Source organism: Peromyscus californicus, unplaced genomic scaffold, assembly GCF_007827085.1.
Source record: "Peromyscus californicus insignis strain IS unplaced genomic scaffold, ASM782708v3 Scaffold_1__1_contigs__length_55948999, whole genome shotgun sequence".
Taxonomy (NCBI): domain Eukaryota; kingdom Metazoa; phylum Chordata; class Mammalia; order Rodentia; family Cricetidae; genus Peromyscus; species Peromyscus californicus.
This window is the reverse complement of record NW_026294492.1, coordinates 7,479,425-7,496,295: the sequence shown is the minus strand read 5'-3', so window position 1 is coordinate 7,496,295 and position 16,871 is coordinate 7,479,425. Positions and strand designations below refer to the sequence as shown.

The window sequence follows — 16,871 nt, the reverse complement described above, 5'->3', positions numbered from 1 at the left end:
ATCCAGTTTTCAGGAATGCTTCAAGGGAGTTAAAGAAATTCTTAACAACCTTTTCGATTTTATTCAGAATGATGATTTTAATAGTGATGGAGAGGGAGTGCTTCTAGTAGTAATTATGGATAGTTCTTTTTAAGAGGAAAGCTTGCTGCTTCTCTGAGAGCAGCCTGGAGTAATGCTGTGCCCAAAGTCGTCATGAGCTGTTCGGCATGTGCAGAGGGAATTTTTAACTGTTTTTATGTACTTTTGACTTACAGCAGACTGCTAGTGGAGTTGGAGTTGATTTCCCGTAGAGTTGACTGTGCGCTACTCATCATTATGCCTCTTTAACTGTCCAGAGCAGACACATAGCTTATTTTTGGGAAGCATTTAAGCTCAAACTTAGTAAAAATATTTCAATTTATGACCCTTTGGTGAAAATGTAAAAAATTAATATTCTTATTTTTCATAATATGATCTTTAACTGCATTGTTTAGGGAGGTACGACTTGGAAGAAATGGGGTAGAAGAAATCAAACAGCATCCTTTCTTTAAGAATGATCAGTGGAATTGGGAAAATATAAGAGAGAGTAAGTCAGTCAATCCATGTCTTCCATTTTATCACAGTTTGAATCTTATGAATTGATTTCCTCTTCTGAAATAGCACATGTTTGATAGAGTGTGTGATAACTCAGTTTTAAATTGAGAGATCATCTTTTTCTGTGGCAAAATTTGTAACTAAATAGTTCCTCACTCTTCTAGTAAACTAGTGTGCTTTTTTTTAAGCGACATTTCCCAGTTCTTTTTGTAATAAACACTATAACATTTCCTAATTTGGCAGTTTTGTGGATCTCAGTCATGGGTGTATCCTTTAACTTGAGTACTTATGTTGGTAAATTCATGGAAACTGAGGATCCTCTACAGTATATTTATGTTATTGCTACTTGTAATTTTTAGCTCCTAGAATAATATAATAGACTTTCCTTGTTTGATGTATTAGACTATATTTACAGCTGATCTAATAGAGTAATAAATTACTTACAGTGTGTTACTTCTATGAAATGTCAGATGGAAGATATATTGCTAGATTTTTGTATAAAATATCTATTATAAAAAATTAGTTGATCTTCCCTTTTGGCTGTGAGTGAAATAATATTTTCTTTCCCCCCAGCGGCAGCTCCAGTGGTGCCTGAGCTCAGCAGTGACATAGACAGCAGCAACTTTGATGACATTGAGGACGACAAAGGAGATGTAGAGACCTTCCCCATCCCTAAAGCTTTTGTGGGAAATCAGCTGCCTTTTATAGGATTTACCTACTTTAGAGAAAATTTGTATGTGATTTATTTATTAAAATTTATTATCATAGCCTAGCTGTCAGGCTTTTGCCTAATGGACTGTCTAAACTATTTTTAACTTTATTTCATCATTTGATGTTTGAATGTTACATTTTATTCATTTATAAATGATTGAAAGGCACTATCCTATATTCTTTTGAAGATATGCAGTAAGAACAAATACTTGATTTTGATGGAGTTTATTTTCTCATGAAGGATATGAGAATCACAGAATTGTAAAGAAAGGTAGAATGTGATATTTACCTTTAAAAACATTATCCCAGTGGATGTTCTGCTGAGGAATTTTTGACTGGTAAGCAAGGAGGAGTCACTGAAAACTGGAATCAAATGTTAAAAGTGTTTGAAAGACTTCTTGATACCCCCACATGTAATGAGGAGAGTGACAGCTGTCACAGTTTGCTCAAGTTCGAGGTGTTTCCTAGGATGAAATAACAAAGCTAGGAAAAGCTCAGGCCAGGGAAGATGAGTCGGTCACCTTCCTGGTAATGTTTTAAAACTTTTTAAAGTTCTGAACAAAATAAGGGTGTTGGACTGGAGGGATGGCTCAGTAGTTAAGAGCACTGACTGCTCTTCCAGAGGACCTGGGTTTGATTCTGAGTATCCACAGGGCAGCTCACCACCATCTGTAATTACAGTTCCAGGGGATCCAATGCCCTCCTCTGGCCTCTGTGGGCACCAGGCACACGTGTGGTACACAGACAAACATTCAGGCAAAACACTTACACACAGAATTAAAGAAGACATGTTTTAAAAAAAGAGTGTCCGGGATACCAGAGACTTAGCCATGTTTAGAGGTGGTGGGAAGGACACAACTGAACGATGAGGGCTCAGTAGGCGAGACGTGCTGCCAAGCCTGACGACACCCCTCGGTGGAGAGAGAACCGACTCCCACAAACTGTCCTCTGACCTCCCAGTGCGTTTCCTGGCATTTGTGTACATGAACACACACAATAAATGAGTGTGACAAGTTGTTTTTTAAAAGATGATGTGTAAGTTACAACATGAAGCACTTCTGTTATCTTTGCAAAAAAGAAGAGATGTTGCTTTCTAAAAGAAGAGATAGAATATAATCATTGTAGAAATGCAAGTGGGGTGAAGAGGTCCGTGTTGTGCCTCTAGTCCTAACAAAGTCATACAGAGTAGAGAGGCGTGACTGCCCAGAAGTGGAATAAGTGCTTCACCTAGAATGTTCAAGTGAGATCTGACTGTAGAAGACAAAATGGATTCAGGTGGAATGCAAAAAACCTTGTCTTCTGTCTTTCCAGGTTATTAAGTGACTCTCCATCTTGTAGAGAAAATGATGCAATACAAACAAGGAAAAGTGAAGTATGTGTTCATTTTTACTGTCCTATTTACTTAAGTTAGGTTCAAATACTCATACCACTGATTTTTTTAAAAACATTTATTTCTGTTTTTTGTATATGAGTGTTTTGCCTGTTTATGTCTGTTCACTACATGTATACAATGTTAGTGGAGACCAGAAGAGGGGGTTGGAGCCCCTAAGATTGGAGTTAGAGTTCTAACAAGTGGGTTCTGAATTCAGATCCTCTGCAGAGTAGCTAGTACTCTAGTAGACCATCTCTCTAGCCCCATCATACCACTGATTTTTTAAAGTTCACTTGCTATTCTGTTATGAATCATGAGATACCATTCTTTGTAAAGTGCTGTATGCAGCACAACTTTGAAGTAATTCATTAATGTGAATCTGCTTTCAGCTTCATTCAGTAGCAAGAGTGATAGATTTATAAATAGCTCTAATACAGTTAGAAGATGTTATGCTCTTAGTACTGTGAAAGAGTATACATACATACAGTGGGGTATAGAGGTAAGGGAGTGATTCAGATTCTGACTTCCTGTTTATTAATGTGTAACTGGATACAAAACTAAATCATACAAATACAAGTTACAATGCTATTTTTTCTTCAAACTTAATGAAAGGTAGAAAAGCCTGTGGGATAATTTTGGAATGATATACATTGTAGGACTTTTATAAAATATAACAAGCACTGAATGTTTTCTTTCTCTCTTTTTTTTTTCTGAATAGGAAAGTCAGGAGGTACGTTGTCCAATACTCTGAAAAGGAGAAAAATACATGTTTTACTCTAGTCATAGTCTGCTTCCCATTTGGAGTACTGCATCTACCCAAGAGGCTTCCCATCCTTTTTTCTACCAAGTACCCTTTTATTATTTTTCTTACAAATCTTTGTTTAAAATGAGTTATATAATTTTTTGTTTTTATTTATCAAGGACATGTAATAGTATGTTTAGAGTATTACAGCAGCCAAAAGTACTTATCTTGACTCAATCATTAGCTGTATTTTCTTTAAAAAAAAAAAAAAAAGTTGTTTGGAAAGTGGTTTGGTGTATATGTACTGAAGAGGATAAAGATAGTTGACTTTACTTACATGCTTAGTGTGTGTGAACATGATTGGATGTGTTTATATGTATACACTTGTGTGGAGGCCAGTAGTCAGTTTCTTCCTCAATAGTCTCCACACTTTTTATTTCTATTTATTTGTTTGTTTGTTTGTTTGTTTGTTTGTTTATAAGAGGGTCTCAGCTTTCCTCGAGCTCAGAGATTAAGCCAGACTGGCCAGCAAACCCCAGAGACCTGCCTGTCCCGTCACAGTTTCCCAAACTCCTCCTCCTTCAGTACCGGAGTTAGAGACTCAAGCCTCCATGACTTGATTTTGTTATTGTTTTGTTTTGGAAATGAGTCTCACTTTGTAGCCTTGGCTGACCTGGAGCTCACCCTCTAGACCAGGTTGGCCTGTGCCTGCCTCAACCTCTCCAGTGCTGGGACTAACATGCCTTGACTTTGATGTGTATGGTAGAGATCCAGACTCAGATCCTCATGCTTGTGCAATAAGCACCTTACTGGCTGAGCCAGCTCCCCAGCTCTTAGCCTGCACTTGTTTGGGTACAATAGAGGAGTTGCTTGATTGTTTGTTGTTGTTTTTAAGATGAATGGAATATTTGAGAAACCTCCAGGGAACATACTCATTAGAACCTTGGCTTAGGCGTATCATTTCTGCCTTGGCCTGAGTATTCACCTTTTTTAAATTTCAGTTAATCAAGTGGATATAATACCACTACCATTGTTGTTGTTATTTTGAGGCCTGGAACTCAGTATGTAGAGTAGGCTAGCCTTGAACTCTCAGAAGTGCTCCTTCCTTTGCCTCCTAAGTAGTTTAAAGACATGTGCCACCACACTTGGGGAGACATTGTCGTATGTATTTTGTTCCTGTTAATGAGACAACACTTATAAAGTGCCTGATATTGCACCCAAGGCACCATAGGATCTCAAAAAGTTAAGTCCTGTAAACAAAACAAAAAACAGAAGGAAGACATGGATGGACATACCTTTAATTCTATCACTCAGAAGCAGAAGCAGGTGGATCTGTGAGTTGAAGGCCAGGTTGGCTGCATAGCAGTTCCAGGCTACTCAGGGCTATACAGTGAGATCCTGTCTCACAAAAATGAAGAAAAAAACTCTTTGGAGCTAGAAGATGACTCGTTAGTTAAGAGTGCTTATTGCTCTTATAGAGGACCTTTGTTCCATTCCCAGCACCCACATGGTGGCTTCAGTTGGAAGGGATGCGATGCCCTCTTCTGGCCTCCCAAGAGCTCTTGCACAGATGTGGTACACTTAAATTCATGTAGGCGCACGCATATATGTAAAAAGATAATAATAGTAAATATTTTAAAGGATTATTTCAAATGTGCTATTTAGTTTTTTTTTTATCATTTTAACTTGCTTTAAAACAACTAATAAAAACAAGAGGATTTGAAGTAGAATTAGCTATCATTTACTCAAGATTGATTAAATCCTTCTTCATAGTGGTGTTCCTCTCACTGTGTAGGATGACAGAAGAGTTTATTTATTCTCGTAAATGTGTTCACGCCTGTATGTGTGCTGTAGGAGAGAGCAGGAGGCGAGGGCCCTTTCCCTCTAAGTCAGCCCCATGAGCAGTGCCAATCCTGTACTCCAACAGAGGGTCTGTAAGGGAAGGCCAAATAGGGACCATTGTTGTCTTATGCTGCTCGCTCATCTCTGTGACCCAAACTGATAATTTCCTATAATTTTTTGGCAGATTCAGAAAAAGATATCTGCACTAGAAGAACACCTGAGCAGTGAGCTGCAGGCCAAGGAGGAGCTGGAGCAGAAGTGCAAGTATGTGCCGGGCAGTGCATTTCCATTGGAGCTTTACATACGTGCTTGCTTTCTCGTGGACAGACTGTGCTTGTGCTGTAAACTAGAGTTACTTCATGTACTGTGTCTTTCTACAACCCTTAGATCTATCAACACTCGCCTAGAGAAAACGGCAAAGGAGCTAGAAGAAGAGGTAAACATTTCCTATGCTTTATTAACATTTCTGTGACTAGAAATCTTTGATACCTCTTAGCTACAGAGTTCTTAGAGTGCCATGCAATACAGATTAGTAAAGCCTACCTGTGTCATAATGAATAAGATGGAAATCACTTCAGGGTGACTTCTATTACCTAGGCTTGCCTTGCCAATTTGAGTTAATCCTGTGTAGGCATTTCAAATTTTTTTAAAAAAGTATGATAGTATATATGTATGTAATTGTCATAATGAAACTATTACTTTGTATACTAAATTAATTAATTTAAGAAACTTGCTTTTATATGACTATTAAAATGGCTGGTATGCTTTAAAAACAGGATGTAATTCATTTTTAAAAAGTGTTGATATTAGCCGGGCGGTGGTGGCGCACGCCTTTAATCCCAGCACTCGGGAGGCAGAGGCAGGTGGATCTCTGTGAGTTCGAGGCCAGCCTGGGCTACCAAGTGAGTTCCAGGAAAGGCACAAAGCTACACAGAGAAACCCTGTCTTGAAAAAAAAAAAAAAAAAAAAGTGTTGATATTAGTAACATTTTAGGTCCATGGGATTAAATAGTGATGGTTCATTAGTTGTAGAAAGTTTCAGAGAGCTTGACTGCTAATAGTATAATAAATTAAATATTCAGGGTTATCTTAGGGTTTCTATTGCTGTGATGAAAACATCACTACCAGAAAGCAAGTTGCGGAAGAAAGGGTTACTCTTCAGCATTGCTGCTCATCACTGAAGGAAGTCAGGACAGGAACTCAGAGTAGTTCCGGAAGCAGGAGCTGATGCAGAGGCCAGCCATGGAGGGGTGCTGGTTACTGGCTTGTTCCTCCTGGCTTGCTCAGCCCACTTTCTTACAGAACCCAGAACCAGCAGCCTAGGATGGCTCCACCCACAGTGGACTAAGCTCTCCCCCATTGATCAATACTTGAGAAAATGCCTTACAGCTGGAGCACACTGAGGTGTTTCCTCAACTCAGGCTCCTTCCTCTGATGACTCTAGCTTGTGTCGAGTTGACACAAAACCAGCCAGTACACAGGTCTTGATTATTTCATTGTAGTGTGCTGCTTTGCAGACATGGGGAGCATTATCATTTTAACAAAACAATAGCTTTTTAGGTCTCTTTTTAATGTGTTTGAGATTACTTATGGGTTTGGATCTGATTTCTCTGCCGATTTCCTTTTGATAATGTTAATTGTTATTTCAGATTACTTTTAGGAAAAATGTGGAATCAGCACTGAGACAGTTGGAAAGAGAAAAGGCCCTTCTTCAGCACAAAAATGCAGAGTATCAACGGAAAGCTGATCATGAAGCTGACAAGAAACGGAATCTAGAAAATGATGGTTTGTGATAGAAAACAATACACGTTTAAGAAAAACTTTGAATGTGTGTGTTGTATTGAAGCCTACTGCTAAAATGCTTTGTTTCGTAGTTAACAGCTTAAAAGATCAACTTGAAGATTTGAAGAAGAGGAACCAGAGCTCTCAGATATCCACTGAGAAGGTCAATCAGCTCCAGAAACAAGTAGGTTGATCTGTGTGTAAAGTGCTGAGTTTATCCATGCCTGTTCCTGCTGATTGCAGTGTTGCTAAGCCCTTGGTTCTAATACTCAAGGGGATGATACCTTGAGTTTTTTATTTAAGTACTTTGTAACAAGATAATAGATTGATGTACTGTGTTATTCATCCTGTTACATCTGTGGTTATCTGCTTGCTTGGGTAACAGCTGGATGAAGCTAATGCTTTGCTGCGAACAGAGTCTGATACTGCAGCACGGTTAAGAAAAACACAGGCAGAAAGTTCCAAACAGATTCAGCAGCTGGAATCTAACAATAGAGATCTACAAGATAAGAACTGCCTACTTGAGACTGCCAAGTTAAAGCTTGAAAAGGAATTTATCAATCTTCAATCAGCTCTAGAATCTGAAAGGAGGGACCGGACTCATGGATCAGAGATAATTCATGATTTACAAGGTATAAAAATGGTTGCATTTGATTTGATTTTTGATAATTCATGATTTTGAAATAACAATAATGCTTTACAGTAACCTGGGTTTTTTTGTTTGTTTGTTTGTCTTATTGTTTGTTTTTCAAGACAGAATTTCTCTGTGTAGACCCAGATGTCCTAGAACTTGTTATGTAGACCAGGCTGCCCTTGAACTCAGAGATCTGCATGCCTCTACCTGGGGTTAAAGACGTGGGCCATTACTCCCAGTTTGTTTCATTTTTTAACATAGTATTCTGTTAGTAAAGTTAGAGCCTGGGCCTAGAGAGACCGCTTAGCTCTTTGAGAGTACATATTGCTTGAAGTTCAGTTCTTAGCACTTCTACCAGGAGGCTCACAACTAGCTCCAACTCCCGCTTCAGGGATTCCAGTGCCCTCTTCTGGCCTCTTTGGACACTGCACTCATATGCACAAACCCATCCTCAGACACAAACACACATACACATCATTAAAATAAAAATCACAAAATAAAACTACAACATTACAAGTACATTGATAAAGAATTTGTGAATAAAAGATAGACTTTCAAACAGTATTTACTTATTAGGTTTAGGTGGTCAATTGAGTTCTAGCTAAATTAACTTTTAAAGTACTCTTCTGACAAGTTATAAAACTCTTGCTCACAAATAACGACTCCAAAATTTGAGGTAGATAATTCTTAATTGAATGCATGCAGAGTATGTTGTTTTAAACAATGTTTCAATCCTCAGGTAGACTATCTGGGCTGGAAGAAGACTTGAAGACTGGGAAAGTCTTACTGGCAAAGGTAGAGCTGGAGAAGAGACAGCTGCAGGAGAAGCTCACTGACTTGGAGAAGGTAACCATGGCACACTGCCCTTTGTGTGAGACAAGGACAGTGTGATTTTACTAAGGAAAAGGACCAAAATGAGGAGTCATGAGTCATTAGTCACTAGGTGGTAGGTAGAGTATTGTCACATATGCATGCACTTTTCTATTTGGACGTGACTGTGTGAGCAAGGACTGTAGCTTTAATACCATACAGGCAGCCCTTGGTATGCCAGATTATATGAAGGAAGGGACTCAGTGTATATAATGATGATTCTTTTAGAGACCCACAGGAAATTCAGACTTTTTAAAATTTTTTATCTATTATATTTTATGCATAAGTGTTCTGCATGTATACCTACATGCCAGAAGAGGGCATCAGATCCTCTTATACGTGGTTGTGAGCTACTCTGTGGGTGCTGGGAATTGAACTCAGGTCCTCTAAAGAGCAGCCAATGCTCTTAACTCCTGAGCTATCTCTCCAGCCCCGGAAATTCAGACTTTTTAAGATAAATATTTTAATCTTTGAGAATCTCATACAATGTAGGAACATTCAAATTTTGACTGGGATATATTAAAATTAATATAATAACAAAATTAAAATATGACTTGTGCTGGACAGTGGTGGCACACACCTTTAATTCCAGCACATGGGAGGCAGGGGCAGGTAGATCTCTTGAGTTAAGGCCAGCCTGGTCTACGAAGCGAGTTTCAGGTCAGCCAGGACTGTTAAACAGAGAAACCCTGTTCTGAAAAGCCCAAGGGGAAATATATGACTTCTGACTTCAGAGATTCTTGGGAAAAAAAAAAATACTATGGAGCCAGAGATTATTTCTAGTTAATATTTTATTTTCATTTGTTTATTCATTGATCTGAGTATTTAATGTTTTCTTTAGGAAAGATTAAGATGCAGTGTTGCTTTTAATTATATCACAGTTTGATAGATAATTTTAAAAGTGATAATAAGCTGGTCATGATGATACAAACCTTTGATACCAGCCCTGGGGAAACAGAGGCAGGTGGATCTCTTTGAGCTCAAGGCTACCTGGTGAGTCCCAGGCTCCAAATAAATAAATAAAAGTAGTAATAAAGCCCCTAAGTCAGTGGTTCTCAATCTGTTTGTTACAACCCATTTGGGAGGTCAGATGACATTTTCACATACCTAAGACCATCTGAAACACAGATATTTACATTATGATTCATAAGAGTGGCAAAATTACAGTTAGGAAGTAGCAGTGAAAATAATTGTATGGTTGGGGGTCACCACATCATGAGGAACTGTACTAAAGGGTCACAGCATTAGGAAGGTTGAGAACCCTAGATAATTCTAATGCTTTGTATGCAAACAAAATGCTAGCTGTTTGGACGTAGTATGCCTTTCGGGTGTAGAAAATGAGCCCTGACATGCTGTGTCAGAGCTGGGCAGGTAAAGAGGCAGACTCTAGCTGTAGGATAGATAGGATAGGGTAAAGTAACTTACGGTATGGTTTGCTTGGTTAGTCGGTATTTCTGGAGTCATGTCATCATGACTGTCAGTCATCAAGCTCATCCTTTAAGGGTAAGATAGTATATACTTCTGTAGCTAGAGATTTCCTGCCTGGCCCACAGTCAGGACAAATCTCTCTCACCTGCCAGTCCCACAGCCATCAGACCCGACCAAGTAAACACAGAGACTTATATTGGTTGCAAACTGTATGGCCGTGGCAGACTTCTTGCTAACTGTTCTTACAGCTTAAATTAATCCATTTCCATTAATCTATACCTTGCCACATGGCTTGTGGCTTACCGGCATCTTCACATGCGGCTTGTCATCATGGCGGCTGGCAGTGTCTCTCTGACTCAGCCTTCCACTTCCCAGCTTTATTCTCCTCCTTGTCCCGCCTACACTTCCTGCCTAGCCAATGGCCAATCAGTGTTTTATTTATTGACTAATCAGCAACACATTTGCCATACAGAACATCCCACAGCATACTTCAGATTGTGTTGGCCATATACTCTGTGTTGCAAATCCCGGGGCATATGTAGAAAGTAGACTGACTTCTATTATTCAAGACTTTCAAACTTAGAACATGTCTGTGCTTTTGTTTTTTATTATTCTGAGACAGGGTTTCTCTGTGTAACTGAGAAACCTGGAACTGTTTGGAACTCACTCTGTAGACCAGGCTGGTCTCAAACTCACAGAGATCCACCTGCCTCTCCCTCCTGAGTGCTGGGATCAAAGGTGTGTGCCACCACCCGCAACCAGCAAACATAGCTTCTTTTGTTTGTTTGAGACAGAGTCTCACTATGTAGACCAGGCTGGCTTCAAACTTGAAAGATCTGCCTGCCTTAATCTCCCGAGTGCTGGGATTAAAGGTCTGACCACCATGCGTGGCTCCTAGATAACATCTTTGAAGTTTGAAAAATAGTGCTTTAGGAAGAGAGACCTTGTATCTAAAGAATACCAGAGTCCTGCAGCTGGAGAGATGGTTCAGCAGTTAAGAGCACTTGTTCTTTTTGCAGAGGACCCAAGTTTGGTTCCCAGCACTCACAAGGTGGCTCATAACTATCTGTAATTCCAATTCTAGGGGATCTGTCACCTTCTTCTGACTTACATGGGCACCAGGCACACGTGTGGTAAACATACATATACAGAAGCAAAGCATGCACACACACATTTAAAATAAAATAGATAATTGTAAAAAAATAAAACTAGCATTTGAGAGGCAGCTGGGGAACCTTCAGAGTCACAGGAAATGTGAGAGCTGGTTCGGGAGAGCCAGGGTATACACTGTCATCAGTGGGCAGTGTCAGGGCTGCAGGTAGAGAAACAGACCAGCAGAGCCCAGTAGTATTGTATGGTGAGAATGGCACTCTAGTCACTTCAGACAGGCTCAGTTCCAGTCTCAGAACAGTGGATGAGTGGCAGAGGCCAGTCATTATGTCCCAAGAAACTTAGATGAAGAAGGGAAGGAAGATACTGAACATTCTTACTGAGACTGCTTTAAAAGTCATTTTAAAAGTTTTTGAAATTCTGTTAATAATCACCATTGATGATGTTTCATAGGAAAAGAGCAACATGGAAATAGATATGACCTATCAACTGAAAGTGATACAGCAGAGTTTAGAGCAAGAAGAAGCTGAACACAAGACCACAAAAGCACGTCTAGCGGATAAAAACAAGATCTATGAATCCATTGAAGAAGCTAAATCAGAAGCCATGAAAGGTATGCATTGTGAGGTGTGCTCCCAGTAACACTGTCCATGAAAGGTATGCACTGTGAGGTGTGCTCCCAGTAACACTGTCCATGAAAGGTATGCATTGTGAGGTGTGCTCCCAGCAACACTGTCCTTGAAAGGTATGCACTGTGAGGTGTGCTCCCAGTAACACTCACCATGAAAGGTATTCACTGTGAGGTGTGCTCCCAGTAATACTCTCCATGAAAGGTATGCACTGTGAGGTGTGCTGTCAGTCACACTGTCCATGAAAGGTATGCATTGTAAGGTGTGCTCCCAGTAATATTCTCCATGAAAGGTATGCACTGTGAGGTGTGCTCCCAGCAACACTCACCATGAAAGGTATGCATTGTGAGGTGTGCTCCCAGCAACACTCACCATGAAAGGTATGCATTGTGAGGTGTGCTCCCAGTAACACTCTCCATAAAAGGTATGCATTGTGAGGTGTGATCCCAGCAACACTGTCCTTGAAAGGTATGCACTGTGAGGTGTGCTCCCAGTAACACTCACCATGAAAGGTATGCACTGTGAGGTGTGCTCCCAGCAACACTCTCCATGAAAGGTATGCACTGTGAGGTGTGCTGTCAGCAACACTCTCCATGAAAGGTATGCATTGTGAGGTGTGCTCCTAGCAACATTGTCCAAGAGTTGATTCTAGAGTCAGTCTTTGCTTTTACAAAATAAAATATGTATTTATATTGCCAAGTATTGAGAGCTAAAAGGAAAAAAAGTACCAGGGAAACTTGATATATTTTAAAAACCTTTGTATCATTACAACAGTTTCTAAGAAACTAAAGCCCGAATACAAAATTATTTCCCATCCATCAGTGGCATCGATGGCATAAGGTGTATAATGTGGTGCTCTGTACTGATATTTGGGAAATACATCCTTTGACATAATATTTACTGTACTTTGAGATTTCCCTAGCTGTGTTACAAAAGTATTAATAGTTATGTAAGACCCAAACTTGCATAATAGTTAGTCCAGCTAGAGCAGTAGTTCTCAAACTTCCTGATGCTGTGACCCTTTAATACAGTCCCTCAGGTTGTGGTGACCCCAACCATAACATTATTTTCATTGCTACTTCATAACTGTAATTTTGCTACTATGGTGAATCATAATGTAAATATCTGTTTTCCTATGGTCTTAGGTGACCCATGTGAAAGGGTTATTTGATCCCAAAGTGTCATGACCCTCAGATTGAGAACCAGTGAGCTCAACTATTCAGCTCACTGAGTATTTTGGACTCTGACATACTAAAGATGCCAGTCAGATTTTATTAAAGCCATATCATACTAATATATCTCAAAGTTAGCTTCCACAGACCACCAATCTTTGCATTAGAGTTATCTTAGCATAGTTTGTTTCTGATTTCTTATTAAAATAGACTTGAAATTTCAGAAATAATCAGTACTTAAAAATATTTTTGTCCAAGTCTTAAAACTCTGGGTCAGAAATTTCACTACTTATTGAGGCAGACTATTATGAATAGCTTAGAAGAAGTAGCCTTTCACTCTTTAAATATAATTAACATTTAGATTTTCTTATCACAGCCAACTTAGTTTAAAGCAGTAATTCAGGGTGATAAGAAATGATGTCATTCATGACAAGTCATGAATGATGGCACATGCCTTTAATCCCAGCACAGAGGAGGACGAAGCAGGTAGGTCTCAGCTGGGGCTACACAGTGAGACCCTGTCTCAAAAAGAGAGAGGGAGAGAGGGAGAGGGGGAGAGAGAGAGAGAGAACTGAAGCAGGTACTTTAGTTAGAAAGGTCTAATCTGAAGAGATGAAGTTAATGGACTGTGTATTTCCTTGTCTGTGGCCTAGAAGAGAGTTAAGTTGTTTTGAGGTATAATTTATATGCAGTAAAGCTGAATAGTTTCGATGTTTGTGTTACAATCATATAGCTATCACCAAAGCAAGTTTGTAGAATATGTCTACCACCTCAGGAAGTTTTCTTGTGGTTCTTTCTGTTCTCTACACCAATATGATGTGGTTTTTTAAATAAATACTTTAATTTATTTATTGCGTAAACAAATGCATTTATTTTTTGATTATTTTCCAAACTGACAAAAGTGAAATAATTCAGTATAACTTTTAATTGTTTCCAGTAGTTACTTGGAACACTAATACGTGATATGTGATGGCTTCCTTATATTTTACGCATAGGCAGACAGTAAATACTATAGATATCTTTCAAGCCTAGATCTAAATTCTTGCTCTTTGTTCTTCACGTTATCCCCTCCATAGATTAAGAATTTGGCTTGAACAAGTAACTATTGCCAGTATGACTGTGTCTAGTTCTCAGTAAAAGGGATAATGTGGTGTTGTTAGGTTGTGAAAATCAAATGCAATTGTACATACAAAATAATTAGAAATACTTTCTACTTGGTAGCATGTAGAGAATGTTTCATCTATCTGCACAGTTTTGAAGACCCTTCATTAAATATTTTCAGTTCTGGTCAGGGAGGGAGATGGTTTGATGGATAAAGTACTTGTTGTACATGGATGGACACTTACAAAATCCAGGCAGGCATAGCAGCCACCTGGAATCCTAGCACTCAGGAAATGGGGGGTTGGGGGGAGGATGATATCCCTGGGGCAAGCTCACTAGCTAGAGAAGCCAGAATTAGTAGCTTCCATGTTCACTCACCAAGAGGCCCTGCCACAGTATATAGTGGAGAGCAAACAAGGAAAATACAGACATCAGCTTTAAGCCTCTATATACATGTGAACACATGTACACTTGAAAAAGACCTGAAAATTAATGTAGTTCATTCTTACCTAATGGAACTTTGTAAATGATGGTTGGATGTTAAACATTAGGTATGAGAGGGCAGAGGAATCCACCTTGGAAATGAACTGAAATACTAATCAAAAGATTAACTAAAACTTAGGTTTAAAATTGAACTTACTTGGTTAGGGATACACTTCGCTGATCACCTTAAGATGAAAAAAATGCTTTTAAAGGATTGTTTTTCTGATTGATGTTAGGTTTATTGCAAATCATTTAGAAAAATGAAGGAAAGTATAGCTTAAAAAAGCAAAGATTACCTGCATTCCTACTAAGTAAGCATAATACTTCGTAGATTTACTCCATTTTCTCCTACCATTTTACTAATTTAAAAAAAAAAACACATTATAAGTGTTTATGAACATTTATTTGCTAATGCCTGCCATATGCCTGACAGTATTTTAAGTCACATATGTGTATTAACCTAAAAATTTCCTTGCCATATGCTGGAGATTAAATACCATTACCCTCCTAGATGGGAGGAAGTTAAGGCCAAAGAAGTTAATTTACCTACTCAAATAATTAGTAAGCAGCAGAGCCAAGATTTAAGGTCAGAAAGTTTGGTTCCTGAGTCTGTCTCCCCAAACATAATTTCAGCCCCTATGTAATAATATATTACTATGGAAAGAGAAGTGATAGAATCTGCCTGGAATGCTTTCGGGTAAAAATAGTCACACTGTTTTATTGAAAGATGCCAGTGTCTTACAGAAGCACAAAGACAGGGTTATCTTTTTTCCACTAGAATAGATGTAGTATCACAAGTAGCCTAAAATTCACAATATTCCAAATATATTTGAAGTGATAAAAAAAATGTTCAATTAGAAACAAGTAACAATATAGGACAGTACCACTTGCTCTTAATTAAAATACTTCCATTTCAGACTCATAGTTGTGTCCACTTTCATTGTACTAGAAATGGAGAAGAAGCTGTTGGAAGAAAGGTCTTTAAAGCAGAAGGTGGAGAACCTGCTTCTGGAAGCTGAGAAAAGATGCTCTCTATTGGACTGTGATCTCAAACAGTCACAGCAGAAACTCAGCGAGCTGCTGGAGCAGAAAGATGTGCTAAGTGAGGATGTGAGTGTGAATTATACTAAGTGAAAGTTAATGAGCCAATAAGAAACTGGCTTTATTGGGGACATCGAATGGTGACGGCATTATTAAACTTCTTGTAATAGTCTGTAGAATCTGTTGGGTTGAATGGATTTTGGTGATAGAGTAAGTCAGTCATAACTGAATAATTTTAAGTTACTTATACCTTAAAGATTATATTTTCTTTAAAAATATTAGAAATATTATCTATATTTTAATGTGATATGAGTAAGAAAAGCATTATTCTTGAGAAAAATCAAAATAATTTACTTAAATACAGAGTATACAATTTACCTTTTTAGGTTAGAAATTTGACATTAAAAATAGAGCAGGAAACTCAGAAGCGTTGCCTTATGCAAAATGACCTGAAGATGCAGACCCAGCAAGTCAACACCCTAAAAATGTCAGAAAAGCAGATAAAGCAGGAAAATAATCATCTCATGGAAATGAAAATGAACTTGGAAAAGCAAAATGCTGAACTTCGAAAGTAAGTTAATTGGTTCAGACAGTTTGATTGATGACTTCTGAGAGGTTTTGTGTGTTACATATATAATGGTATTTATTTAAAATGAAAACCAGAGGTGATAATTTCTATAATCCCAACACTTGCGAGTATGAAACAGATTGGAATTCCAGAGCCAACTTATATAGAAATATGAAAGTAAAATAAAACTTGAAATGCAGGCATTAGCTGTGGGATTAATGACATCATGATATGACGTATAGTCTCAGGAAAAGCCTGTGCACAGTACTGAAGGAATTGGTTTTCTTTTTGTGTGTGTGGTTTCTTGGGTTGTTTTTGGTGTTTTGTTGTTGTAACTGTTTTTATAGTCTCACTGTGTAGCCCTGGCTGGCCACAGCCTCCCAGGGATTTTCCTTCCCCGGCCTCCAGAGTACTAGGACTCCACATACCAGTCACCACATCTGACTTTCAGTTGTTTGGATTCTTGTTTTGTTTTTTGATACATGGTCTCATGAAATTCTCCAGGCTGGCTTTGAACTCACAGTCCTTCCTGCCGCAGCCTCCCAGTTGCTGGAATTACAGACCCTGCCACCAGGCCTGCAGGGACGAGAGTTTGGAAGGAGGCAGTGGTGAAGTTGGTGCTAGCATGAAAGTGACTTGATTGCAGGGATTCTTTGCAGGGTAGCTGAGTTTAAATGTGTATACCTTACTAAAGACTTGGTCTCTTCTTGTTCACAGAGAGCGGCAGGATGCAGACGGGCAGATGAAGGAGTTGCAAGACCAGCTTGAAGCGGAGCAGTATTTCTCAGTAAGGCACTTCCTGCACAACCAGAGA

The 16,871-nt window shown here is 38.8% G+C and overlaps 1 protein-coding gene across 3 annotated transcripts in view; it reads left to right on the top strand.

Annotated features, from left to right (window-relative positions):
* The window catches only part of Rock2 (Rho associated coiled-coil containing protein kinase 2), a 103,004-nt gene that overhangs the window by 65,289 nt on the left and 20,844 nt on the right, over window positions 1–16,871 (top strand). For 2 of the 3 annotated variants that reach the window (XM_052745849.1, XM_052745847.1), the window contains 14 exons: window positions 474–565; window positions 1,147–1,306; window positions 2,596–2,656; window positions 3,375–3,386; window positions 5,425–5,504; window positions 5,628–5,676; window positions 6,889–7,024; window positions 7,114–7,205; window positions 7,407–7,653; window positions 8,395–8,501; window positions 11,517–11,676; window positions 15,398–15,558; window positions 15,876–16,060; window positions 16,775–16,844. In XM_052745849.1, the coding sequence (XP_052601809.1) occupies window positions 474–565; window positions 1,147–1,306; window positions 2,596–2,656; window positions 3,375–3,386; window positions 5,425–5,504; window positions 5,628–5,676; window positions 6,889–7,024; window positions 7,114–7,205; window positions 7,407–7,653; window positions 8,395–8,501; window positions 11,517–11,676; window positions 15,398–15,558; window positions 15,876–16,060; window positions 16,775–16,844 (1,612 nt within the window). The remainder of the gene's footprint in view (window positions 1–473; window positions 566–1,146; window positions 1,307–2,595; window positions 2,657–3,374; window positions 3,387–5,424; window positions 5,505–5,627; window positions 5,677–6,888; window positions 7,025–7,113; window positions 7,206–7,406; window positions 7,654–8,394; window positions 8,502–11,516; window positions 11,677–15,397; window positions 15,559–15,875; window positions 16,061–16,774; window positions 16,845–16,871) is intronic. The other variant, XM_052745848.1, reaches the window with a different exon arrangement.